Here is a 26,820-nt window from a genome sequence, read left to right on the forward strand (position 1 = left end):
TCCAGAAAAACTGGAAGTAATGTTACAGTTGTACGTGTATTTTTAATGTTCCATATTTAGAGTACATGTCCGCACGCAGTACTCTGATTTGAGCTAATACACAACACATCTTTTCTGTATTTGAGCACAGATTATGAATTCAGTTTAAGTGGTTTTTTTTCATTGTTCCATTTCTTAATATTTACTGACCTAAGAATAAATACAGTAATGTTTTTTTTAAATCATTTGTTTTCTTTAAAAAGATGCCAAGAACAGTGCTCTCCCTCATTGTTCCCCATGTCTAATTATATACTCTCAGAAAAAAAACCCAACACTTATAACGTTATCAGACAGTACAACACTCTTTTACTTCATCTTTTTTAGCTTCTTACAGACATGCATTCATAGACGTACAATTAAAATCAAGAACAGCTGAAACTACAGCCTGCAGCCGCTCACAGACAGCTCGTTTGCAGCATCAGAGAGACTTTTGCATTTGGCCTGCATGCTGGGATTGCTCGAACACTCTGCATCTGCAGGCCAGCCCTCCAACCAGGTATCCTTCCCCAACATGTAGATAAACCTGGGTGCGAATATAAAAACAGATTAAAAATTAAATTTGAGTTTAGTCCCGTTAGTGCTGCTAATACACGTCACCTTCATTTGACATCTCGCCACACCAGAAACAGTCAAATTAAACAGCTTGTTTTTCTTAAAAGGATATCCAGTGGTTAAGTGGAGAGTTTTCAAAAGGTTTAGTCGTTTTGTTTTTTTACTTTAGAGAATTTCTGAGTAATTTTTTTTATTTCTGCAGACCTTATTTAGAGAAAATAATCTGGTGTATCTTTTAAGCGGAAGTCAAGTTAAAAGCTGAAAAGGGACTTAAGCCTCGAATATGTCACAGCTCTTCAACTGTATCCATTGTGAAATATTGTCACTTTTGCATTAAATTACTATCTGTACTGAAATCTATCAGTGTTGACACAATGTTCACAGTCTACTAAAAGAGCATGTCACTCTAAGTCTTATATTTCAGGCTCATTCAGCGATTATGAGGGGTTTACGTGCTGCTATGCTTCCTGGAACTGAGAATATTGTACTTGCTCACCCATTGTTGCCGGGGTCAGTGGTCCACTGGTCCTCTTTAGGACCAATGATGAGATACTGGGAGCCCAGTTTGAGGTTTAGTCCTTCTCTGCAGCCACCATTCGACAGGAAAAACCTCTTCTGACCAACTTCAACTCCAGCCTCAACACCTGAAGGGTTGCAGGTACAAAAAAAAAAAAAGTACACTTGTCAATTTAGGATTTTCATAGTGGTTTAAAAATGTACTTTTGTAGTGTGCTGTTGATGACAACTGAGCTAGCTAGTGAGCTAGATAGATTAAAACATTACGCAAATCGTAAACTACAACAAGTAATCCAGTCAGGAGTTCACTTTGTACCAGCCTTAGGTTGTTTGTTTGGCAAGACCTAGCGTGCTAGCTAGCTAGGCTTCTACTGACCTGGCTAGCTAGATTGGCTCCTGCATCCACACCTGGATGGTTGCAGGTAAAAAAAAACAAATAAACATATCAATTTATAATTTACAGTTACTCAAAGAAATAGATAGATAGACGGACGTACGGATGGACGGATGGACCATGTATTGCATTTAGTTGTTCACTAACTACCAGCATGAGGTTATGTGTTTGTTGCCACTCACCAAGTTTAATAACTTGTGTAATCTCCATCTCGTATTTATCGTAGTAGCTCTGATTCATACTGAGCACCTTCACCTGCCAAACTGAAACACAGATTTAATGTTTAATGTAAACACAAAAATGGTTAGTAAAAATGTGTGTTCTGTGGTTGAGTGTCTATCTCAGTCAAAATACAATGTTGGCTGATATTCTTCTTCAACAAACTGTTCATAATGTACACCAGCTGTGTGTCTGAAGTCGTGCTTCATACCATGGTGTAAGCTTGTGCAGGCAAATATCTCTCTCTCTTTGCGGAGGAAATTTTGATCTTCAGGTTTTAAGACACAGCAGTCGCCTACAAAGTGTAATGTTGAATTTATGGAAGGAAGCGTAAATATGTCATCATTTCCAGCTGCGGTGCCATCGCTTGTTACCCTGTGTGCAGCGGCAGACGTTGTTGTCGCAGATCCTACCGAGCTCCTCTCTGTCCTCCCTGGGAGAGTAAGTACGACTGCAGCGGTGATCTGAAACAGGAGGGAGCTTTTACAGGTCTTCTAAATGAGATCAATTATGTAAACAGCGACTTCGCACTGTGACGAATAGAAAGGGTCATATTTTGGGATTAACACAAACATCCACATGGGTCAGATTTCAAAACTGGAACTTAAGAATACTGCCTTACAAACATTTTAATTGTGTATGGTGTTGCATGTTTATATTTTTGTCAAGTTGCAACCACAAACGTTAACATATTGTATTTAGAACAAAAGATACTGACTTAAAATTTTAAAAAAAAAACATAATCAGAGGAAAAAATGATGAGTATTTGTCCTTTCTAGTGGTTCTATGAGGTAGCGCCATCAGATATTTTTATTTATCTCAAAACATTTGGACATTTAATATTTTGTCACATGGCAGCTCTAAACTTTAATTGGGGTTTTATGTAGCTGAACTTCACAAAGTAGTGAATAACTGTAAAGATAACGAAGATATGATATTTAAGACTAGAATATTACAACAGACCAAAAAAAAGAAGGGATTTTAATACAGAAATGTAGGCTTAATGAAAAGTATGTTCAATAACTGCTTACAGGTTGTTATTTTCAAAAGATACTTTAAATCTGACAAATGAACATCATAAGAACTTACATTCTAATTTATTGTACATATCGGCAGGTTTTCCCCCAGTGTGTTATAAGCCTGGCGGGCCACCAGGCTTTACTGTGAACCCCGCCAGGCTAAGCATTACTTATTTTTTAAGTCTTTTTAAAATGTTTGTATTTTTTAAGGCTTTATAGTTGATGTTCAGGTATTAATCTCTCAATAGCACATAATTACCAAGTGATATTTTCAAATTTCCTGTAAACCTTAAACATTTTCTAACTCAAAAACACGACGGGCCGCTGGATGAATGACTGCCCTAGTGGCCAACCAACTGGCTTCGCAAGTTTTCTGGGAGAAACCTTGTGTCAGAATACTTAAAAATGATTCTTTACAAACAATTGTTGAGGTGGACGGTACTGCTTTGGCAGGTTTGCAGCTGTGCCACCGTATTTTCCTTGCAGATATTTTTATTTATCTCAAAACCCTTTTTTACACATTACTGTGTGTAATGTCGAAAGTTTAGAGTTCTGCTTTGTAACCTAACTCTGCTTTAGATTTCTGCACAACTTTATCTTTGACAAGCACTTTGAAATGTCTTGCTGCTGAAATGTGCTATACAAATAAAATTTGATTGATTGATTGATTGATTTGACATGTCTGCTTTGTGGATATTATTTACAAATTACATAACTTCAGAGTAAAGACGATTAAAAACATGTCCTACTTTTCAGAATTTATCTGTAAAAAAAACAAGTAAACTTTGTTGTTGTTACACAATTTTCCATATCGGTCAATCGTATAAGCTTCAAATAAAATCTGTTGCGGTTCATGGACAAATTGTAGTAGTTTTGGGGAATGGATACTATCACCAGGTACTGTAAAAATACAGATTCATTTCTGATACATACGCTCTATTACATGTGTGTGAAGCATGCTCCTGGGTATGTACCTGGGTTGTAATACTCGTAAACAGTGACAGACGACGGCTGCAGCAGACCCACTTTAAAGATCTGCTGGAGCCTGAAGATGAGAATTTCAGGCTCTTTGTGAGAAACCTGAAAGACGGAAACAGAACAAAGATATAGTGCGACAAAGAAAACCTGAAACATAACAAAATATTGCTCTGTGCAATCAAGAATGCCGCTTAGAGCCTAAAAGAAAGGAACTTTGCTTGCAATGTGTAACATTTTGAGAAGATGTCAAGCGACTGCAAAGTAAATGCAGTCAAAATATAATAAAAAAAGTACATTAACAGCTGCACTTTTAAAGCTTTTTAATTAATAAACAGATGTGAACTCGGACTCCTTCGCTGCAATCCGATAATATATGTTAATAAACTCTGTTTTACCTTGAACAGGTGGATGATCAGAGACCCTCTGTCACTCAGATTATCTACGATCTTGAAATTACTGATGTAATGATCCACAGAGTTGGACAGCTACACAAACAAACAGAACCAAAAAAAAGTCAATAATTCAGATCTGAGTAGTTTTGTTATAATACAGTATGGAATATTTGTGTCGTACTTCATCCACCTCTAATCACTATCATAAAAGGTTTGTTACCATTTCCAGGTCTGAGTTTTCTGGGTTGAAGCCAGTGGGGAGGCTGATGTCCAGAACCACCATTCTGACGTCTCTGGGACCCAAAGACCTGCAAGCAACAGACCATTTTAAAATGTGAAAAAAACAAAACGAAGAAGGAATAAAAAAATACAAAAGCCTGATAATCTATAAAATCTGAACAGCTGTTGCTGTTTTAAAGGCAAAGGCTGACTTTTTAAAGTGAAGTGTGTCATTATTTATGAAAATATCCATGACATGTATCAGAAAGTCTGACCTCACGCTGATGGTGACCTGGTAGGATTTCTCTGCGTCAGCTGGAGGCTTTTCTGGTTTTAAATGGAAACAATAAAAATTATTTAATGTCAAATTCCATTGCTCAACAGTATGATCATGTATTTATTTGCTAGTACTGAAATAATAATAATAAGCAATAATATCTTTGTGTTTTTTTAAAGCAACAAGGTCCTCACAAAGTTTAATGATGGCAATTTTTATATATATAAAAAAAATATTCTTTATATTCCAGTGTTACTTGGGCATACAAATCCGTCTGCATTTAATTTCACATTTATCATTAAAATTGTATTTTCAACCTCCAATTGTGCTAAAACAAACAAAAAAAGATATAAGGCCTGTGAGGTGGTGCGTTCAATTACCGCTGGACTCTTCAATATTAACGCTGAGCTCAAAATGTCTGCAGGGTGTTTTCTCTTCAACGTCATGGAGCTGGTTGTAATGAGTCACAACCTGAGGGGAAAGTTTAGCAAATAAAAGAAAGAAAAACATTTCAAATTTAAAACATTGTGTGTGTTTTTTTTTAAATTTATTTAATGTTTTTACATATTTTTAATGCTCCAAAACAAAATTGTTCATTCCACTACATAGTGGTTTCTATGTGCAGGTGCATCCCACTAAATATCTGCTGTTAATGTGTCTTTTTTCCTTCTGCTCAACTTTCCATTAATATTGTTTGTCACACTGTGAACAGCTTCTTTTGCAATGTGGCTGCAAACAATGACTGGTGGTCTGTTGACAACTGTCAAGTTAACGGTCATCATCTTTTATATTGTAACACCTTAATACTATTTTTATATTTAAAAGTACTCGTTTTAAGGCCAGTGTTTTTAAAATTACTGGCCTCATATAAAATTCATGTTTTCTTAGAAACTGGATTTTTATGAGCAGTTAGTAACACTAATGAATATTTCAAATATCGCATGGCATGCTGCGTGTAATGAATCTATATAATGACAGTGGGTTTGCCTATGAAACATGAGTTTGATTTTAGGTTCTAACTTGCTAAGACGTCCTTTCATATAAAGAGATTTGGTTTCGTAAATGTTGCTTCGTACTTCCAGGATTCCTTGTCCATTCCCTTGAGCCACCACTTCCATGTCGACACCAGCAGGGAACTAAACAGACAAACAGGTAGCAAAGGCGGACGGGTCAGTAATAAACAATGAAATCATTTTCACTGTCCGTGTCCTCTAAAACTGAGAAAGAGTCATAATCAAAGTATGACTCACTTTAGAGGAGCGAGCAGCGTAGGCGGTGTCGGGGTTGAAGTGGTAACGGATTTCCTTGCGTCCGGTCATTCTGAGGTCCACGTTCAGGCTGAGGTCAGCAGGCGGAGGCTCGCTGATCATGTACTCTGACAGAGCCTGGAGCACAACCATAGTGGACTGCAAGAAGAAAGGAATGAAAAAATAGATTTCTACTAAAGGCTCTGCCACAAAATATGAAAATGATTGTCTTTTTTTTTGTCTACATATAATGAAATATTCAACCGAATCGATAAGTAACAGCTGATTTTGATTTATGGTAAACAGAGTAAAAATAGGGAATGCAAATAAGCATTTAATAGCTTCAAGTTATTTCAAAGGTGGTGTCATTTTGTTGTGTGTTACTGCATTTAAATAAATAAAAAATGTCTATCTGCCTTCAGTTAAGCCCAAAATTATTCAGATTTAGGTGAAAGGTTATTGTGATTCAGCCAAGAAGTTTTTTTCTCATAGGAAATGACACTCAAAATATTAAACAGCATGAAAGAAGAACAAATTGGCAAAAGAAACCCTACTTTTATTGAAATTTTATTTTAAAAAAATAAAATTTCAATAAAATTGAAATTATTGAGGGATAATTGAAGGATCTTCAGACCCCCCTCAATAATTACTGAAAAAAAAAACTTTTTGGCGTAATTATTACTGAAAAGCTTTTTGAATGTTTCCATGATTTATTTTTGCCTTTGAGGTTGGAAAGCCTCATTACCACCACCCTAATCTTTAACCACAGATTCTCCACTACCAGTCAGAAAAGTTAAAATTACTTCCAGTTAGAAAAAACATGGTGAAAGCAAAAGATCACAATCTGGTAGAAGTATTCAGAACTTTGGGCATAACTCTACACTTTATTATATGCCTCTAATGCACAATATGATATTTTAGGTCTATCTAAATACATTATGAGGGAATGACAGACGAGTCCACGCTGGTACCTGAGTGGAGCCGAAGCCTCCTCCTCTTCTTCTCTGACCGTTGAGCCATTTGAAGGGCGCCGCGGCCTCCTCCATGCGTCCCAACTTTATCAGCGCTAGCAAAGCGTAGCCAGTTGCTTCCAGAGTGAACAAGTGGTTTTCCTTGTCAGGCCAGTGGCTCTTGTCTAAACGAGAGAGCAGAAGACAGACGATGAGTAACGAAGAGTTTAAATTTACGTTCAAATTGAAATGTAAATTCAAACTCAGGCCAAGTCCGACTCGACCTCTGTTCCACGTTTAACAAGCCGGCAGCACAGAGGAAACCAAAGGAGAAAGTACGACGTAGTCGTGTTAATCTACTTATTTCAGTGTAAATAGAAGATTTGATAGTTTAACCTGTTGAGAAAATACAGGAAGTAAGTAGGAAGTAGAGGTTAATCAGACTGTAACAAGTGCAGCGCACTGCATGCTTCCTTCTTCGCTCCTGTCAATCTCACACATTTGCACATGACTCAGCCTGCAGTTACAACGAGCAGCAAAACGGAGCCGGGAGACGTTAAAGAAAAGCTAAAATCAGGAGAAGGCACACTGCTTACTTACATGGTCGTCTAAAAGCAAAAGCAGTCAAATCAGAATTACATTATGTCAGGTTTACTTCAGGCTTTGCGTCTATAATTGTAATTAAAGACCCAAAATCAAGTTGGATCAGGCTTGGACACACTGCGTATGGGCTCAGGCCCGGTTGGGTCGGATCTAAGCTCTAGAGTAAGGTTATGCACCTGCTGTAAATAAAACAAGGAAAACATGCTGCATATCATACAATAGAGAATAAAAGAAAATAAACGGGTGATACATCAGCTCCCTTTGTGCACAAGAATTTGACTTTTCACTTAAAATAATGATTAAAACATCGTGACGGAATTCAAACGTCAGCAATGCGACATCAAATCTTCTCATATTGCTGCAGCGTACATGTGAAGTATGAGGTACCTGGAGATGCTGCTTGGAGTAAAACCTGATGGAGGTTGTTTTGTGTTCCTTGCAGAGCCAGAGCGTAGGAGGCGATGGCCACCGTGTACGGCCTCCTCTCACCAGTCAGCAGGGCTCTCCTCAGGTACTGGGAGCTGCTGGCGGTGGCCGACTGCAGCAGACAGAAAGGTGACATCACAGACTTGAAATCCCATTAAAAGAAACTCTGATAAAACTTAAAAGCTGTTCATCAATCATATAAATGGGAGTTTAAACCACATGGAATCTGTTGAGACCAATCAGATCTACGGGGAGATCTGCCGGTTCTGTTTTTGTTGGCAGATGTGGCAGAATATGGTGACGGGTCAAAGTGCAGCTGGTATCCATGGCAACTAAGTTCACAAAAGGAATGTAGAAATCTGCATTTATTTAACTGTCACTAGATCACACGTGTGTTTTTTGACTTGAATCAAACTGCACTTATCGGCCACTTTATTAGGTACATCATGTTTAGGCCCGTCAGATGATGATTCCCTTTAGAAGTCATCTGGTTAGTAAATGAGGTTCACCTTTGTGTGTGAGTAAACGCAAATATAAATCCGATTTTTCTGTGAATATCTGAGATTTGTTAGAACCCGTTAATAATAAAAACAAAATTTATTTGTCTATTTATTCATAATTTGTTTACAAAACATGTTGGATGGAAAACAACAATAATTTTGCAGTTTGTGTGCTTGAGGTCAGTAGAGTAGCTCCTTCCCTTAAAAACTACGCAAAGATGTTAAAAGTAAATTTAAGGCACATAAAATAACAATGATAGATACAGATTTGTGCGTAAATTACCTCCACTTCGGACCTGTCACAGCTGATTCCTGCCTTCTTGGCTTCAGCAATTGCAATGTGGACAAAAGCTGTCAGGGTCATTTCAGGGTCGTCACCACGGAGACCACCCTGCAGAACAAGACAACAACGGAAAAAAAGAGGTTTAAGAACAAAACGTCTAAACCTGAATGCCTTAAGTTGTAAAAAAGCACAAAAGGTTTGCTTCCTTATCAGAAAATATATATATTTTTTTCAATGTTTACGTTTTGTCTGCTTCTGATTTTTATAACTTTCTATTTGAAAGTCACAGCCGGTCTTTAGATTTAATTTAAGATGTAAAATTATGCACACATACATGCACATTATATAATAATGCTTAAGATTATTTATATCCCTTATAGTTTCATATCAAAGTCAAACAGAACTTGAAGATGTTTTTTTTTATAGATGATCAATTTAACTGATAGTAAGATTTGCTAAGAAAAATCCTTAACAATTTTAGTTGAATGTTTGTTATTGAGCATTCTTAAAACAAAAAATAATCTTGTAGCCCATTATTTAAATGATCAAATTAAAAATGTGTTTAAATGAGAACTTTGTAGTGACATGCAAGTTACAATAAAACAAAAATAATTACACATCTAATCGTTTGCTGTTGAAACCTTTTTAAAAAGACATCGGGTGTTTCATAAGCATGACTGATCCAGTGACTAGAATCAGTTAAGACATTAGCTTACACACATACAGGAGAAAATAAGTTAAAAAAAAAACAAAAAATAGAAAATGGACAAACTGCAGTAAACCACACGGTGTGTGTTCCAGGCAGAGCCTCACAGTCATTGTGGTGGAATAAACGGGGTTGTCCTCTTTGTACACTCCGCTTGAAGGTCTGATTTTGTTGGTCACCAGGTACAGCAGAGGCTCGCACACTTGCTGCTCGTTCATGCTGACGATCGAGTAAGCCATGGAGAACACTTTGACGACGTACGCTGTGATCCTGCAAATTGAAACCCAAATGAGCCGACGTTTGGACCACACAAAACCCTGTGAGGACTAACTTTAAGCTGTCTCTGCTCCTACTAGTGACAACTAACAACCACTGAGGCAAGCTAGGAAATGTATTCTTACTGCTTTTATCCTCCCGGCCCTTAAAGAGAAATTGGAATCAGGTCAAAGCTGTATAAAAACTGGTGGTGGGAAAATTGGCATAAAAGTAAATTTTGGGATTTTGCTGTCAAATGTAAAAATGTGACGTTGCAGGATTACCATGTACTTGCGCCTTGACGCCTGTAGGGGGGGTATGAGCCGTCACTCCTTCTGTATCCCAACTGATTCTCATAGCCTAAGAAAAAAGAACAGCATAAAATAATAAAAAGAGCAGAGGGAAACATTTCAGCTTTCAGGCGTCAGACAACCAATAAGTAATACGTCAGAAATTATCCCTACCAAGTCAACAACAGGACACTGATAGTGAGTGCAGAACACTCAACGCTAATTGTTTTCTGTATCGGTAAAGTGTTAAATCAAATCAGTTGTAAGACAATTATTTAAAGGGAAACAGCAAGAGAGAGTGACTGAAAGTGTGAAGGCAAAACATACTACCGCAAAGCAAAGTGTTTTATTCCAAGTTATCTTCCAGTTACTTCATGATTTCAAAATGTTGCAAGCCTTCTGGGTTTCTCGAAGAATGTGTTATTTACTTTTTATTGGTCTATTAGGCAACAACTCCCCAGTGAAAGTACCAATCATCAAATCCTTCATTTCTCACTTTCTTTACATCAACAAATTGCTTACTAAGCTGCTTAAACTCCTCATCGCAGTCTAACCTCTCTTGATGTATCGGAGAGCCTCATCTCTGCGATCCACCCCGACTCTCTCCCAGTTGTCGGTTCGGTCCAGATAGAGAGTGGCGATGAGCGGCAGAGTGATGGAGGCCAAGTTCTGCTCCACGCAGCCACCAGGCATCTGGATCAGAGACGCCAGCGAGTCGTCGCTGATGGAGTTATCGATGCTGTCCGCCAAGACGTTACCTGGAAGGAAGCATTTAAAGGAGCAGAACGATCAGGAATCTTCTGTCTCTCTATGCTATTATTTTTAAATTGCTTTTTCGACTCGCCTCTGACGTTAATGAAGGTCTCTGGAACAGAGTTTGGAACGACCGACTCCAGTTCAGTCTTACCGATGCGAATCGTCTGAGTTCCTGTAACACAGCGGGGTCAAACTCATTTTCGTTCTGGGCCAAATCAAGATCATGAATGCTCTTAAAGGGCCGGTTGTGCCAGAAGGTTTTGATAAAACCTGTTCACAAACTGTGAAGATATCAATGAATGCTTAAAATTAAATATTATTATTTAACATCTTTTCAGTGCCTCCAGGATTTTGTGATTCTTCTTGTGATTTTTTGCAATAAAAGACAAAGTGTTTGTGGAACTAATTTGGAAATATCTGCAATATTTGCGCTTATTTATGACGGTAAATGTGACCTTTTATTACTCACTGTATAGAAAATGTACTATAATCTGACATCAATTAAATCTGAGGCAGCTGTTTAGCACAAATAAGAAAGTTTTTGACAATTTTTGAGAGAAATCTGAACTAAACTCCCAATTATGTCTTAGCGCAAAAAAAAAAAAAGTGTGGAGATTTGTTGATGAATTTCCACAATAATTCTCAAGAAACTGGAGGGACTGATTGATATAATTCGGCAGTAAGCAGATAAAAAAGTCATTGATTTGATTGATAAAATAATATTTAAGCACACTGAGTTTTTAGTCTAGAATCTAAAGGGCCGCATAAAAAGCTATGGTGGGTCGGATTTGGCCCACGGGCCTCGAGTTTGACGCGTGTGCTGTAACACATGAAAGGATATCTCTAACAACTCAAATGTTCTCATAAAATCTTGCAGAGGTAGCATCTTCGAATGCGGTCGACTCGATTTGGAAGTTAAAACGACATGCCTCCTTGAGAAGACGGGTTCAACACGGCACTCCAGACTTCGGTCTTCTGCACGCCGTCCATCTGTTTGAGTCAAGAGAAACGGATTATACAAACTTGGCAACAAACAAGTTGACATTTTGTTGTAAAATCAAACTAAGACATTTTCTTACATACCAATAAATCAAAATAGAACCTAATTCAATCCAAAGGTCAGTAACTCACCACAACTCGCAGAAATTTCCGGATGCGGTCGCCGCCAGTCAGGTCTCTGCCGACCACCATTACCTCCAGCGGAAGATTGCCCACCACCAGTGGCACAACGGTGTAAGGCACCGCCACAGAGGAGCCCGCCGGCAGCGTCACTTCCTGGGTGTGTCTGTCCTTGAAAGCGACGCTGCACATGCCTTCGGTCTTCATGAGCACCACCCTCACCTGGGCAAAAAGAGGCCTCGGGAAGCTGAACAACAACGAAGACGATGAAATGAAAAGGAAAAGGAATGGGATCCTCTCACATGCATCTCATCGTAGCCATAGTTGTGGATGACGGCTTTAATCTCCAACTGTTCGTTCCTTGCCACAGAGTACGGGAGCTTTAGGTCGACAAAGAAATGCTTCCAGGCTTTGAAGTTGTACGGCTCCGCAACACAGAAACCTACAGTCAAATGGAGATCAGCAATGAGTTTTTAAAGACGCTCATACGCAATGGAGACGTTGCGCTTCCACTGCTGCTTGGATTTGCACCATCTAACGAGTTTCTGTGGCGTCTTGACAATTTGGTCTGCCTTTACACCTTCATCTATCTTAATATGCAAATACTTACTGTGCTTTAAAGCCAAAGGAAGTCGCAAGTTAAGCTACAACTGCATGTTTGGTCATGCAGTTACCAAACATGACCAAACATGCAGTTGTTTGGTCATGCAATCTGCAAAAGTTAAAAATTTTGCAGATTGTTTCTTTATACTCAATAAGTGAAGAACTATAATTTTGGGATGCAGAGTATGGCAACAATCTACTCTATTAGATTCCAAAAAAATAAAATAAAATTGTAAAATAAAAAAACACCCAGATCTAAAGATAAAGATTTGTACCTTCATACAAAAAGGCAGAAGTCCAAATCAGTTTTCTTTACTTTTCAAACCCCTGCCTGCGAGAAGGACATTTATTCAACCACAACATGACGGCCTCATACACCATCTCCTCTTTAGGAACATCGAGAAGGTCGCTAGAGATGATTTCTTTAAGTTTGTCCACACAGAGAGATAAAAACTCTTCCTGTATTAAATTGAGTAAAGATTAATACATCAGTCGAAAAGTCTGCTCTACCTGTTTGATGTGATGCACTGATGGCCAAAACTCCCCACTCTGTGATGCTGTCTGGTAAGGCACTGTCCATATTTTTCAAAGCAAACCTGTTGATCAAATTCACAGTTTCAGTACGTTCAGAAGGCTGAGAAAGACAGCAAGGAAGAAAAAAAGAGAGAGTTGGTTTTGCTGGAAAAGAGGCAAAGCAAAAGAAAGTAAATGTATTTGGTTGTGTGTCCAGCATTACTGTCCATCTTGATCTCAAACGTTGTGTTTTTGTATCACGTTCTCAATTTCTGCCCAAATTTTTAAGACTAGATTTTGTCCCAACCGCCTCCGTGCAAAGGGATCAATCAAATGTACAAACGTAATCAAAAGAAGTTCCGTGTGTGTGACGAGATCATCTGTTCAGACGTAGCAGCTGCTCTCATTGGTTCGCTCACCCGTCTTTGTCCGTCTCGCTCGGCAGGCTCACATCTATCCACAGCCAGGACTCGAAGAACTTGGAGCGAAGATAGACCTGAGTCTCATCCAGGTACTCCCCCCCTTCTGCCTCTTCGTCGTACTCCAGGGGTACCTCCTTAGAAACGGGCATAGGCATACGACCCATCGCTGGCACAAAATCTGCTAAAGGAGCTGAGAATTTGTACTTGTTAGAAAAAACCAACACCTGCACACAAAGGACATTTGCATAGTTGGAGAAGGTATCTACTATTTTTTCATGAAAAGGTTATCATCACAAAAGAAAAACACTTGTATAATCCAATTCCACACTTTTCTCATGCGTTAAGACTTTTTTTCTTTTTTTTTGCTGTGATTGTCATAATGTGCAACCTTAACATCAATGTGACCTTACATTGATGTAAGGTCACATTGGTAATATGTGAGTTTGGTAGTTTTTCGCCCAAACTAACTACACAAGCAAAAGAAAAATGAAACGAAAACAAAATGTGGAAAAAGTTGAGGTTGAGAATGTACCCCGCGAAAGCACCCTTGAATAGAGTATCATTGACTCTTCAGAACGTTGAACATAACCACGGCGAACAAAAGTGTGCACCCGTGCGGGAGTGGTGGTCGGAGGAGCAGTGGTCATGGGTGGAGGGGTGGTGGGGATCTCCGTGTTGAACACCTGGTCCCTGTAGGTGGCGCAGCAGTAGCGGAAAGCCAGGATGCACTCCGGGCCCTCGGTGATGTAGAGAGAGCGGCGGGTGCAGGAGTACGGCATTTTAATGGCCCTGAGGCCGTCTTTGCAGCAGCGCTGCTGCAGCTTCTCCTTATAGTGACTCTCTGAAATAAAGCAAGGGAACAAGCAGGGACATCAGAAGCTGTTGTTTGTGCTGTCACCAGGACATTTCCAAAATAGGAGCTACTTTAGTTACAAAATATCGGAGGAGGTTCTGGCAGAATCTGGACAAACTGTTCTGTCAGTAAAAGGTCACAGATATTGAGAAGGTTTACCAACTGCTTTAAAGCTGCAGTAAAATAATATATATATACACACTGCTCAAAAAAATAAAGGGAACACTCAAATAACACATCCTAGATCTGAATGAAAGAAATATTCTCATTGAATACTTTGTTCTGTACAAAGTTCCATTTGCACAACAGCAGGTGAAATTGATTGTCAATCAGTGTTGCTTCCTAAGTGGACAGTTTGATTTCACAGAAGTTTGATTTACTTGGAGTTATATTGTGTTGTTTAAGTGTTCCCTTTATTTTTTTGAGCAGTATATATATATATTGTTTTTTTTTACATATCTGTTCAAAATCAAACTCCTCTTCCTTCTCCCAGTGCTCCCAATACAAACTGCAGAAACATGCCACTCAGTTTCACACAACCAATCAGAGATAGGAGGCGGGTCTTAGCGCTGACACTCACTCTGGTGAACTACGCTAGAGCTAGTTCACCATAACATAGCCGGCCACAAACGCTCAGTTAGCATGGCCACCGATGACGGTCGATAAACGGTTTTCCTGGAATGACGAGTTGTTTCGCCGCCATTAGCATGTTTAGCGTCTCATACACGAGCGTGACTGACAGCACTAAGACCTTCCTCCTCCCTCTGATTGGCAGTGCAATCTGAGGGAGGGACTTGTTACAACTGTCACTATGTCATGACATAGTGACAGTTGTAACCAATATGAAAAATTATATTTTGCTGTTTTGTGTATTTTATCTTAAAACAGAACTGAAATCAAATCTCAACATCTTGACGCTCACCCAGCCTTGCTTTACGTTGCATGAGTTCAGCAGAGCGCCTCCTTCTGGTACTGCCTGGACACTGCAGGGCTGAAATGGGAAACATTGGAGATGGAAAGAAGGAATATTTTTCGAGAATGTGCGCAGTGTTTTTGTTTTATGTGTTTCAGTATCTGTACTTAGGACCGGGACTTTAACATGTTTGTCATGCAAAAGTCCTGAGCTGGAACTTTGTTTTTTGTGTGTTTCTGGTACACCCGTAAATCTGATGCACAATCGGCATCGATGGACGATAAAGACGCTTCTCTCGACCCACTGAGGTTAATTTTGCTTCAAAAAAATAACCTGATGGGACGCTGGGAATGACTATTGTTCTGTGTAAGTCGTGCAAAAAGGAGTTAGCTTATTACGAAACTATTCAAGCCTAGAGTAGCATCTCAATGTAAAACATGTTGTTGAATAGCTCAGACCTACCTAATGCTAATGTCAGCATCCATAGTCCACATTTATAAAGGGGGATACTTTCAAAGAAGCTGCATGAAAATATTATTGTTAATAATATATCAACAAAATCCTATCAAATTTGATTTCATTAATTACAATCTAACAATGAACTCGATTGCAAATTTGAATCTTGTCCCACCACTAGAAAATATATCATTTCATATGCTCTCCTAGGTAGATAAGAGTAGCAGCTACTTTTATTTATCAGTTATTTCACTGAAGGTGGAGTTTTATTCTTAATAGATAAAAAAGTAGTAACAAGACAGAAGTGACGTCTCCATGGCAAGGTATTTCTTCCCTGTATTTTAAGATATATTTTGTGAGGTTAAAACTGCTCTCAAATCTTGCTAAACTTGTTGGTAAAAAAAAATAAAGCAAAAAAACTCAAAGCTGAATCAGCTCCAAACAATTTCGAGCTATAATTCTTCTGATTTGATCACGGAACTGGTGTGTGCAAATTACTTTGCCTGGTTTTGGTTTTGACTCCGCCGCTTGAGAAGTAAAGAAGTCCGGCATCCGTAAACACTCCTTTGGCATCTCGACCTCCCCCTCTGGTGCAGCCGATGTCTCCGTGCTCCACCACGTCCCAAAGCTGAGCACAGGACTCGGTTAAGAAAAGGGCTAAGGCTACATGGACCAAAAATATATCTTTTTTTATAACATACTGACTTGTAACATTACAGCATATTCCAAATGTACATACAGTATGTACATCCCCCCTTCCCTAGATTTAATAAGTGAATAAAAATAAAGACATGCCTTTCTCTGTGTGAGTCGCTCCCCATTGAGGAGATACACAGAATTGTCCACAGCCACCAGGCTGACCTTTGCCCCCGGGTCCCCTCGGATCTGGAAGTGGAAGTTTTTCCCGGGTGCATAGTGGCGCTGTACGGCGTCTGTTGAAACTTTCAGCTGCACAAAAATACGAAAGGAACAAGACATCTTTAAATATATCTTTAAATATATCTTTCTGTACTTTTCTGCTATTTAATACAATCAATAGTGGCTGAAGTATCTAATGGCACTGAATCATTTGGTTTATACTTAAACAGCAGATGCAATCTGGTTCCTGCATCCTGGTTTAATTCCACTTTAAATTGACATTTTGAAGTCTCAGTTTGTTAATGAAATGCATATAAAACCATACAAACTAACATTCTAGAATTCAAACAGAACCTGTTATCTCTGAGAAGGAGCCAAACACTCACCCCTCCAACACAGCGGTCCACCACGTCTATCCAGACCGAGTCGGAAACCAGCTCCTCCTGCCCCGACCAGGGAATGGTGTAGAACGCCACGACCCGAAACGACGGCATTATGTCCGCTGTGACCCACAACCCAACGCTGGTCACCAGCTGGCCCGTCACGTCCTGACGCGCGGCCCTTACAATTTTACCCTTGTTCAGCACCTGCAGGGATTTGGGGAAAATATTCAGGAGTTTAATTCTAGTAGATCTAGTAAATCTGACTGATTAATTCTAGTCAATCAGATTTGACTCCTGATTAAGATTTGAGCTAACGATTATCTAAGTGAATGATTGTTCTATCAATTTTTCTGAAGATTAACCAATTAATCGGATAACAAAAAAATGACACGTTCCATAGAGTTTTAGTTTAACCACTTCAAACGTTTAATGAACTATTAGAAATATTTTACAATGTGAATGTAGAAAACATAATTCAACATTTTATTTGAACCAGGTTTAGATAAAACTTTTTCACTTTGCCAGGAGTTTTGACTAAAATATATTCACATACAAAGGTGTTTCTTTCTTAAATGCAAAATGTATGATTTTTTGTTGTTGTTGTTGCTTTTTTACAGTTTTCATTACTACTCTGAATATACCTACTGTTTTTTTTAGCATAAGGCATTTTTGTTTTAGTCTGTATACTCCAGTTATCGATTAATCAATTACTAAGTTAGCTGACGATTATTTCATTAATCGATTAATCACGATTAATCGTTTCAGCCCTACTCCTGATTGTTGTACTACTTGTAACATTTTGCTTGATCTCACCAGGTAGGTGATGTGTTTGATGTGCTCTCTGTGTGACTGGTCGGATAAAGAGATGGAGAACTGCAGCAATAGTCTCTCTCCTACAGACACTCTGTTGGTTCCCGTGGAGATGTACAGGTAGTTCTGCTGCCCCCTCCTGGTCGTGTAGGGATGAAGCGTAATCTGCTGCTTGGCCTGCTGCTCTGGTTTCAGGTCAGCCTGTGCCGTCTCAGCCTGGAAAGCAACAATCCCAGACGATAGAGGTCTTTTGCACAAACACTGGTGGGAGTGTGCAACGTGTGCATGTGTGTAGATATGCAAAAAGTTTCTAAATCCTGAGTTTTCATAATGTCAATTTATTTACAGAGCACATAAAAACAACAGACAAAGTACTGTGCAATTCAATAAAGTGAAGCAAGATACAACAGTAAGAACAAGAGGAGGACAAATATACTCCCATAAACTCTCAGAATAAGAGATTTTTAAACTCTGACCGGAATCAGCTGCAAAAGAATAAAAATGGGTCTGGAGCAAAGACTTAAGAGTGTCAACAGCCTCAGCGGACATGAAAAGGAAACACCATCCAAAGTTTAGGAGCACAAATTGCACCTCTGAATTTTAACTTAGGAACACCTAAGAGAAACCGGTTGGTTGATTGAAGAGCTCTTGTGTGGATGTTAAGAAAATCACAGAGAAATAATTGGGCTAAATCTTTTAAAATCGAAGCCGGAACCGGAGATTTGTGCTCACGTCTTTTAGTATCTGTTAAAGACGAGCTGCTGCGTTTTGGCAGCGAAGAGACCGTCTATGTAGCCCAAAGTACAAGATGCCACCGTGACATAACAGAGCGAATAACTGCGTGAATCATTTTTTTAAAGTTCTTTGACTGGGAGATACGACTTCACCATCCAACAATTTTTGATTTAGTTGGAAGAAACTGAGTTTGACAGCAGCATTTATCCGTCATAGCGCTATATTACCGTGCAGTTATACTCACAGTAAGAGTTTGAGGGAGTTGTACATTGGGCATGTTGATGCTGGCTCTGGCGGTGCCTGATGACACGGTCAGTGGTGCGTCCAGATGAGTCAGCTTGACCAAAACGTTATGGGCTGGGGAGTTGTCATGCTGGCTCACCTGAATCTGGAAGAGTTAATGAATGCTGTTAGGTTTTTTTTTTTTTGTTAGTCAAAGCAACCATTTCGAATAAGCAAAACCACAGAAGATGGTCCTTACTGTTAGGTCTAACGGCATTCCTGGTTTGAAGTACTTTGGCACGTCTTTAAATGATAAGACATATGGGGACTCTACAATTTTAATCCCAGTCTTTTCTGCCTCGACCAGATCACTTCCTGAAAAGGTGAGAAACTGAGTCACATAAGAGCAACGTTTAGCCATTAAACATGAAACCGAACTTCATTAACTCACCTTGTCTTTCAAATATATTATTCATACTATAACAAACTAAAGCACCTTACTGGAGTGTGATTTAACAGAGCAACACATTGTATTGAAAACTCAAGTTCACAAACTCCCTCCTGCCAATTCATCTGAGCTGAGGTGAGGATTGGAAAATAGCAGAGAAGGGAAACTCTAAAAAGTAAAAATTCACCCCAAACGCTTCATATATCTTTTTAAAAGTGTAAAACGAACATATGTTTCCTTCCACTTTAAAATTTTACACAACTTGTGATGGTGTAGCTCATAAAATCCTCATAAAACAGATTAAAATGAGTTGTTGTAACATTATGAGACTTTGTAAAAGTCAAATGGACATGAGTACCAGTGCAGGTACGATATTTGATGGAAATGTTTTTCATGTTAATCTCCATCTGTATTGTGAGGTAATCTGAACTTGTGGCAAAAAGTGACTTCAGTGGGTAGACGCACAGGCGCGGATGCGCTAATAGCGGCGTTAATGTTTTGTTTAGCGCTTTAGCATTTTGGCTAACTTTGCATTTAGCGCACTTAGCTTGCCCTTAATTTTACCAGACAATTTCTAAAGTGCTAATTGACTTGGCTGTTTTGTGAACCTTCAGTTGAATAAAGGGCGGCATTCGTTATTGACAAGAATCCTTAAAGTTGTTGTTATTTGTGTGTTTTCTTGCTCTTAATTTGAACTGGGTGAAGTTTAGGTTTATGCAGCAGTCCCGTTTCCTCTCCTCACTTTCTCCACCCCTGGTGCGGCACAGCACATGACGTTTACTATGTACCCAGAATGCATCGTTGTACAACGACAGCATGTATTTCTACAGTACATATTTACGTTAAGCATGCTTTCTGGCCAAAGATCTATCGTTGTCAGTCAGGCTAAATCAGCAACAGAGTTAGCAAAACTCAATAACTATGAAACTGAATCCATGAGTGAAGTTCTGCACAATCGCTTCCTGAAGTTGAACTCATGCTTGCAATGACAAATGGAAACAAATTAGATTCTGTTGAGCTCTATATAATGTATTATTTTATCATTGACACATGGTTGAAGTCAGAGCTTTAGCATTGGCTTTCATTAAATACCATGTTGATATAGTTTTTCCGCATCTTCAGAACTAATGTTCATAATTTGTGCTTCGGGGTAACGCAGCAAACTTTTTAGTTAGCTATGCCCAGCACCGCATGATTTGTCAAAAATCAGACATTCCAATGCTTTGACATCCTATTCTCCTAATACATAATACAAAAAGACCAATAAAGAACTAACATATCTAACTCGGTTATTAAAAAGACTCGGCTTTCCCAGAAGGCCAAATGCAGTGGACAGACATCTGACCTTAAACTATGCCACAGACTTGCTCTGATAACACCAGAGACCTCGATAAGCTCGGCTCAGATTGCAACATCCTGGAAAGTTTGGCTCTCAAAGCAACAAACAACATTGTGTAGGTTGCCATGGAAATAAATCAAAATGATATCAAAATCGTTTTTAAAAATAAATCTGAAATGAAAGCCAGACTTTACACCCAGTCACAGAACATCAAATCAGCAGGTTGTCTTCTCACCCGTCTTGGTGACCACAGAGGCTTTCACGTAAACAGAGTTCCCCACTAAGCTCCTAACGTTGGGGTAAGCTCTCCTGAGCTCCTGCATGCTCAGTGTGACCGTTCCTCCGTCCAGCTGCAGGCACGAGAAGAAGAAAAGCGCTGAATTTCTACATTTCTAAAGCGTGAACTTCATAAAAACTAACACATCATCTTCAGAAGGTTTTCCCTAGCGAACTAAAAGTCAAATACTTTAATTGCTTTGGACTTTTAAGGCCTGCATTGTATTTCAGTTTATGGGGGGGAGATAAGATTTCAAATTTTTGAGAAATATGAAGAAAATGGGCAAGCAAACATCCGTATCAACATCTAAGCAGGTAGGATGTTATATTTATGGATTGTGAAGATTATTTTTTTAATATAGAGGTATAGGTTTTAAATTGTAAAGGTGTGGGAGCGCCTTCTAGTGGTGTGGCCAAAAAAATAAAGTATTGCCATGTTCTTCCATTTTTATTTTTTAGGCCATCAATACTTTCTTCTACATCCAGTAGAGTATTAGGGCCATAGTAAGAAAAAAAATACAAAATAAAATTAAAAATTGTGAAAATAAAGTTATAATATCAGGAGAATAAATTCATAAGAGAATAAAGTTATAATATTACGATGATAATGTCATACGAGAATAAAGGCGTAATAAAATGAGAATAAATTCATAGTATTAAGAGAATAAAGCTACATTATGTGAATAAAGTTGCAATGTTACGACTACTCTCATAATACTACAATCTTCTTGTAATATTATAACTTTAGTAATGTATGACTCAATTCTTTTAATATTATTCTATAGCTGATCAACTTCTTGCGCCAATTTCTCTGCAGATAAGAAACTGTACCGACTTTGTGTTTCGGTCTCATGTTCATTATTTTCACATGAGACCGCTCAACTGATGTGAAAATAATATTTTGAGAGAAAGAGAATAAAAATACAAATGTGTAATTTCAAAAACTGAAAGCAGCAGGACAAACTTACGTCCGACACCTGCTTCACAGCAGGTAGCCTCGTCATCTCCTGGTTGAGTTTCACTCCGAACACAACGTAAGCCGTCCCCTGGACCGGCTCCCCGAACAAGTACCTGAAATTCAGTCACAAATCGGTTGTTTTGCTCACAGTTATCGTCTTGCTTTCCTGTTAGATTGGCCAGAGAGCCAATAAGGTTTGAGAGCGACCGACCTTGCAGAAATTTCTACAACCAGTTCTTCGTCGTCCAGGCTGAGGAAGGACTTTCTAGGGGTCAGTGTAACGTTGAAGGCAGGGAGAACTTGAACACAAAATAATTACAGGTCAGCTGTTTGAAAATATGACCTACACAAAACCTAAGTTACATCCCCTCTCCATGGAGTTAGCCTCAGATATTTGTGTATTTTTTTAAGATGTCTTGCTTTATGCATCCATAACTTAAAGTTTATGCTTTTTGCTCATACAGAAGTCAGGCACTATAATCATCACTGCTTCCAACAAAGTCAATAACTTTTTACACAAATGCTAACATTTGCACAGTTTTACTCCTTTTAACCAACGTGTCCAGTATCCACATTTGTTTTCCACTGTTTTTATTTTTCATAAATTGTAAAATATCTGCTGTCTTTTCACTGCATAAATACAAATGCACATTATGTACATTTTTTTTAAAAATCATCTTACTCAGTTGTACATCCCTTGGATTGTACAACTGGATGCTATTTCTGATAACTGTATGGTATTTTAATGTTGTAATGTTGCACAGTATATTATTATTATTGTGGTTTTTATATATAAATTTACCACTTTTGGTATTTGTGTGTGCCTATACACACCTCTACATTGCTGTTACACTTGAATGTCCCCATTGTGGGTCAATAAAGGATGTTTCTATTCTATTATCTGTTACATTACTTGCTGTAGGCACCTTTCTTATGCTTAAATGATGCCTATGTCATAGTGAAGGATTAGTCATTTTCTTTGGAGAAGGTACCATTACTTAAAAATCTATCTAAAAACGTACAAAACCAACTTTCCTGCGGTATTAGGGCAATGCTAAGGAGGAGTGAGGCAAATGTAATGGGAGGTTGTCCCATCAGACCGTCAGTTTCAGAAACGACACATAAAAAAAAAACCCGGCATCAGTGCCACCCCACCGGACTGCACACAGAGTAAAAAACTTGTGGGGTCCAATTGACCTCGTTTCCTAAGACCGTCGGGGGATTTCAGCAAATATTAAAATCTAAAGCTTAAGATTTCGGGCTCATTTCTAGTAGAGCATCAAGGAAACAACATAGATTAAGATTCTAGAAGAGTACAGCACACAAAACCATGATGAATGTTGTCAAATTTATTTCCCCTACCATATTTCTTCACCTCGAAACGGGAGGTGAAAGCGTTCTGCTGCCAGTGGTCAAACTTTGCCGTCAACAGCCATGTTCCTTCACTGTAACACAGACACATTACAGAAAGTCTGTAAAGTTTAATAATTTATAAATTTAAATGGTGATACTTTTGTGAAAACAGCTGGTTTTCATCCAATCGCAAATCTGATGTGATTAGCATGAGGAAACTACTGCTTTAATCAAAATACCTTTACAATCTAGGTATAATGTCAAGAAACTTTTAATCAGTGATAATCACTCATTTCCAATTTTGTTGAGCCTGAAGTATGATATGTCAAAATGGGAAAGACAGAAGAACATGTTACGCAGAACAGCGCTGATCTAAAGCTAGAACAAGTTTTAGAAAACTGAAATCAATGGAAATCATGACAAAAAAAATGGATGTGAAAGACACTGAAGAATTTAACTGGAGGTTAGAGAAACTGCAGTGCTCACTGTCTTTACTAAAAGATCAAATTTCTTAAATTGCATTTTGCCAAAGCGAGTTATTGCCTTCTAGATGTTCCCCACTGTATTTATCCATAGCGCACAACTTAAAGGAGGTTAGATGTCGACCGAAACTGAAACTAATCGGAAAAGTTTCACCGCTGGGTAAACAGATGGAAACATTGACCTAACAGGCCTTTCCGTTACGTTAACGACAAACCTTGGAGAAACAGACAATCATACTATTCCCACTTTCAAGGCAAACACAATATATTAACTATGGACAAAAAGTCAAATTAATTTAAATGTAGCAAGAAACAATGAACATCAAGATTTTCTATTTGATCTTTCTGGTGACTTCTGAGTATAAAAAGGAGAAGGTTTAAGAGTAAAACCTCAGGTTTCGACAAAAACCTTCAGCTTTCTTTAAAAGTAATGTTTGACTTTTTGAATTTTTGAAAATCTTTTTGCAATGCTACAAAAAAGTCTATACTTTTAATCTGACCATTGACCGTAAGAGATTAGGGCAGGCTAACGAAGAACAAGCCAAACAAAGGCGCTCATCTTACTTGACGATGTCAGACAGAGGGAAGGAATCGGCGAAGACGCCCTGAGTGGGTCGGGTCCTGGAGATCTGACTGACCACCACTTTGTCAGGGTTCTAACACACACAGTTCAACATTTGTGTTAAATGACTGTTGGATCATTTAACAACATTGATAAGTTTGACAAGCACCAGATTTTAAATTAAAAAAAAACTAAATGGAGGACTCTGGTTTAGAGAAAATCTTTCTTGAATCTCTGTATTTACAGCAGAACTTCATATTTAGAGTATTTGGTCTACCAGGTGTTACCTGAATGTCTATAGTGATGGGGCTGTTCAAGGCCTTAAAGAACGGAGAAGACACGAAGGCTCGGAAACGAACTGGTAAAGAGAGCAAATAAAAGATTTATAGCTTCAAGTACACACACAACCTAACATCTTACACGCTTGCAGTTATGCTTTGACTGTTTCTTGAATTAGTTTTTTTTTTAAAATCTGTTCTTTTCTCACCGGTGTCTCCGGGGTTGTAGATGGGTTTGTCGGTTTGGACGAAGATATAGCCAGAATGAAAGGACACCATCAGCACTCGCTCCATCGTGTGATGACCCTCAAAGTTCACTTGCAGATGAACAAACTTGTTCTTTTTCTCCTCACGATTCAAGAGCGCGGAAGAAAGCTGCGACAACCAGAAGGTTCACAATTCCTAACAGTGTGTGGATTATTAAATTGGTTTTGCTTATTGGCACTGGTATTATAGAGAAACCATGCTGACAACGCTCAAAACGTGGCTGATAGAAAACAATGTGGGCCAGTATTTATTTAGTTACAACATGTGTACCACAGGGGAAACTGTGCAACATATTTCACCTCTATGCTCTTGAGAACCAGGAAGCCATTTTCCTGATTGAGGTTGGCCGTCTCCTGGAGGAGCATAACGCTTTTGGTGAAGTCCTGGATGACGATGGAGGCAGTGACAGGAGTGGGCAAGCCCTCCGCCTGTAAGTAGATGTTTTCTTCGGTGTCGGTCCTCAGGATGTCTGGAGCCACCAGAGTGAACCTTCTGGAAAAACACCGCAACATTAGACAGGTGCTTGCTGGCTATGGGCAACAAGTACTACTGACGAAAAATGAAATTAGCATTTTTAGTAAGTTTTTCACCACATACATGAATATAGTGCTCTAAAAATTCTCAGGCTAGACGTCGTTTGTTTGTTTATATACAGTACAGACCAAAAGTTTGGACACACCTTCTAATTAAAATGGGTTTTCTTTATTTTCATGACTATTTATAAGGCAATAAATCCCACTATTAACCTGACAGGGCAGGTTGACCTATGAAGTGAAAACCATTTCAGGTGACGACCTCTTGAAGCTCATCAAGAAAATGCAGAGTGTGTGCAAAGCAGTAATCACAGCAAAAGGTTGCTACTTTGAAGAAACTAGAATATAAGGGCTATTTTCAGTTGTTTTACACTTTTTTGTTTAGTGCATATTTCCACATGTTATTCATAGTTTTGATGCCTTCAGTGTGAATCTACAATGTCAATAGTCATGAAAATAAAGGAAACTCATTGAATTAAAAGGTGTGTCCAAACCTTTGGTCTGTACTGTATGTTATTACACACCTGTAAGGATGGATTAAGCTAGCTTTGTAGCTGACGTCATGAACTGGGCGCACTGTGCACATGTCCAAATTATGATACCTGCTCGTGCACCTTCGACTTTTTGTAACTTTTAACATTAAAGAAAGAAAGAAAACAAACATGGTGGACCGCTGGTACCACCGGGTTCAGCAGGCTTTCTGGGGGGAACACAAATGACCAGTACCTTTTGGCTACATGGTGCATTACTCTATCTGCAATGAATATTCCAGCCCTATTTTTCTTTTTTTCTTTTTTTTTTAGTACAGAAATATATAAACTGTTTGATGGGATTCTAAGATATTAAAATTAACCGTACTACAACTGTGAATACCAGAATTGTTTTAAAGATTTTTCCCATTCGGTTCGGTCAAAACATTAGAATGTGTGAATCAGAATCAAGAGATACGATTCAGAATCGTGTTAGCGTTACAGATGTGTTCATTTGTTGGGTTGTTTACTCTAATGCAACAGTACCTGGGTGAAGAATCGATGGTTTTCTTTACATTTACACTGCAAATAAATGGGACAAAGAGTCATTTCAGGCATGACAAAATTGAATGATGGGGGAAAAAAAACTGAACACGTTGTACAAATGTGGTATAAAAAGTATTGAAAAACATACATTTGTTTAGTTTTTAATATAGCAAACAATATGGTTTACCTTGTAATACTTTGAAGAATTAAGCAACTCTTTTTAACTGGAAGAGGCTGGTCTAACATGAATATTAATCAGATATTGCAAACATAGCCGTATCGCTCATAGTGTTTTTGATATTTTTATTGTAATAATGTAATAATGTACAGATATTACAGATCTTGTGTTACACTAATACCACCTTTGATTACTTACTCATGGAGCTCCAAGTATCTATCAAACGTCATACCTCTGGAGATAAAGATCAGAAATATTACCGGAAGCTTTTAGAAGTCAATGTTGCAACCACTCACACAGCTTAATATTTCCAAACACTCTGTACCTGTTAGGCCAGGAGCTGCAACACACAAAACTTTGGTTAGCTTTTCACATTTTGATGATATGAACAGCAGAAATTCCTATGGAATACAAATCTCACCGTCTTCTGTTACTGCCAAAAATCTGTCCATCGGAATTACAGAACAGAAGGAGGAATAAAATGTTTTGCAGCTTCCACGGAAACATGTTGATCGTCTCTGAGGTTTCCGTGGGCTGGGGTCAAATATATACAGTCACGGAGACGTTGCGGTCACGGGAGTCCGATCGATTATGAACAAACAGAAAAACAAACCAGGAGCAG

The 26,820-nt window shown here is 38.6% G+C and overlaps 1 protein-coding gene across 3 annotated transcripts; it reads right to left on the bottom strand.

Annotated features, from left to right (window-relative positions):
• Nucleotides 1-22: 22 nt before the first annotated feature.
• On the bottom strand, nt 23-26,763 carry LOC114144423 (complement C3-like). Of its 3 annotated transcripts, none has more exons than XM_028017209.1 (44): nt 26,620-26,763; nt 26,524-26,538; nt 26,397-26,432; nt 26,021-26,056; nt 24,771-24,960; nt 24,414-24,579; nt 24,214-24,284; nt 23,929-24,020; nt 22,892-22,974; nt 21,741-21,828; nt 21,540-21,642; nt 20,531-20,645; nt 18,768-18,883; nt 18,531-18,674; nt 17,555-17,767; nt 16,745-16,945; nt 16,296-16,448; nt 15,999-16,128; nt 15,054-15,122; nt 13,811-14,119; nt 13,276-13,468; nt 12,854-12,939; nt 12,043-12,182; nt 11,753-11,962; nt 11,551-11,611; nt 10,710-10,793; nt 10,420-10,623; nt 9,860-9,935; nt 9,428-9,590; nt 8,615-8,722; nt 7,793-7,943; nt 6,824-6,987; nt 5,856-6,011; nt 5,682-5,741; nt 4,986-5,076; nt 4,604-4,655; nt 4,330-4,417; nt 4,113-4,202; nt 3,714-3,819; nt 2,095-2,184; nt 1,932-2,015; nt 1,684-1,764; nt 1,088-1,235; nt 23-562 (listed from the first exon to the last, which is right to left on the bottom strand). In XM_028017209.1, exons 1-44 carry the CDS (start codon nt 26,703-26,705, stop codon nt 418-420), a joined length of 5,247 nt encoding a protein of 1,748 aa, XP_027873010.1. In that variant the 5' UTR covers nt 26,706-26,763; the 3' UTR covers nt 23-417. The 3 variants fall into 3 exon arrangements, with proteins under 3 accessions (XP_027873010.1, XP_027873009.1, XP_027873011.1); XM_028017208.1 differs by having other exon boundaries at nt 24,771-24,963; XM_028017210.1 differs by lacking the exon at nt 1,088-1,235 and having other exon boundaries at nt 24,771-24,963.
• Nucleotides 26,764-26,820: the final 57 nt, after the last annotated feature.

Source organism: Xiphophorus couchianus, chromosome 5 (assembly GCF_001444195.1).
Source record: "Xiphophorus couchianus chromosome 5, X_couchianus-1.0, whole genome shotgun sequence".
Lineage (NCBI taxonomy): Eukaryota > Metazoa > Chordata > Actinopteri > Cyprinodontiformes > Poeciliidae > Xiphophorus > Xiphophorus couchianus.

What these genes read in the sequence shown, in the direction of transcription:
- LOC114144423 (XM_028017208.1), bottom strand. Translation starts at nt 26,705, where the DNA reads ATGTTTCCGTGGAAGCTGCAAAACATTTTATTCCTCCTTCTGTTCTGT. An exon ending in AGATACTTGGAGCTCCATGA is followed by an intron (nt 26,057 to 26,396) that starts GTAAGTAATCAA and finishes ATTTATTTGCAG; the next exon opens with TGTAAATGTAAAGAAAACCA. An exon ending in GCAACGTAAAGCAAGGCTGG is followed by an intron (nt 14,120 to 15,053) that starts GTGAGCGTCAAG and finishes GCTTTATTTCAG; the next exon opens with AGAGTCACTATAAGGAGAAG.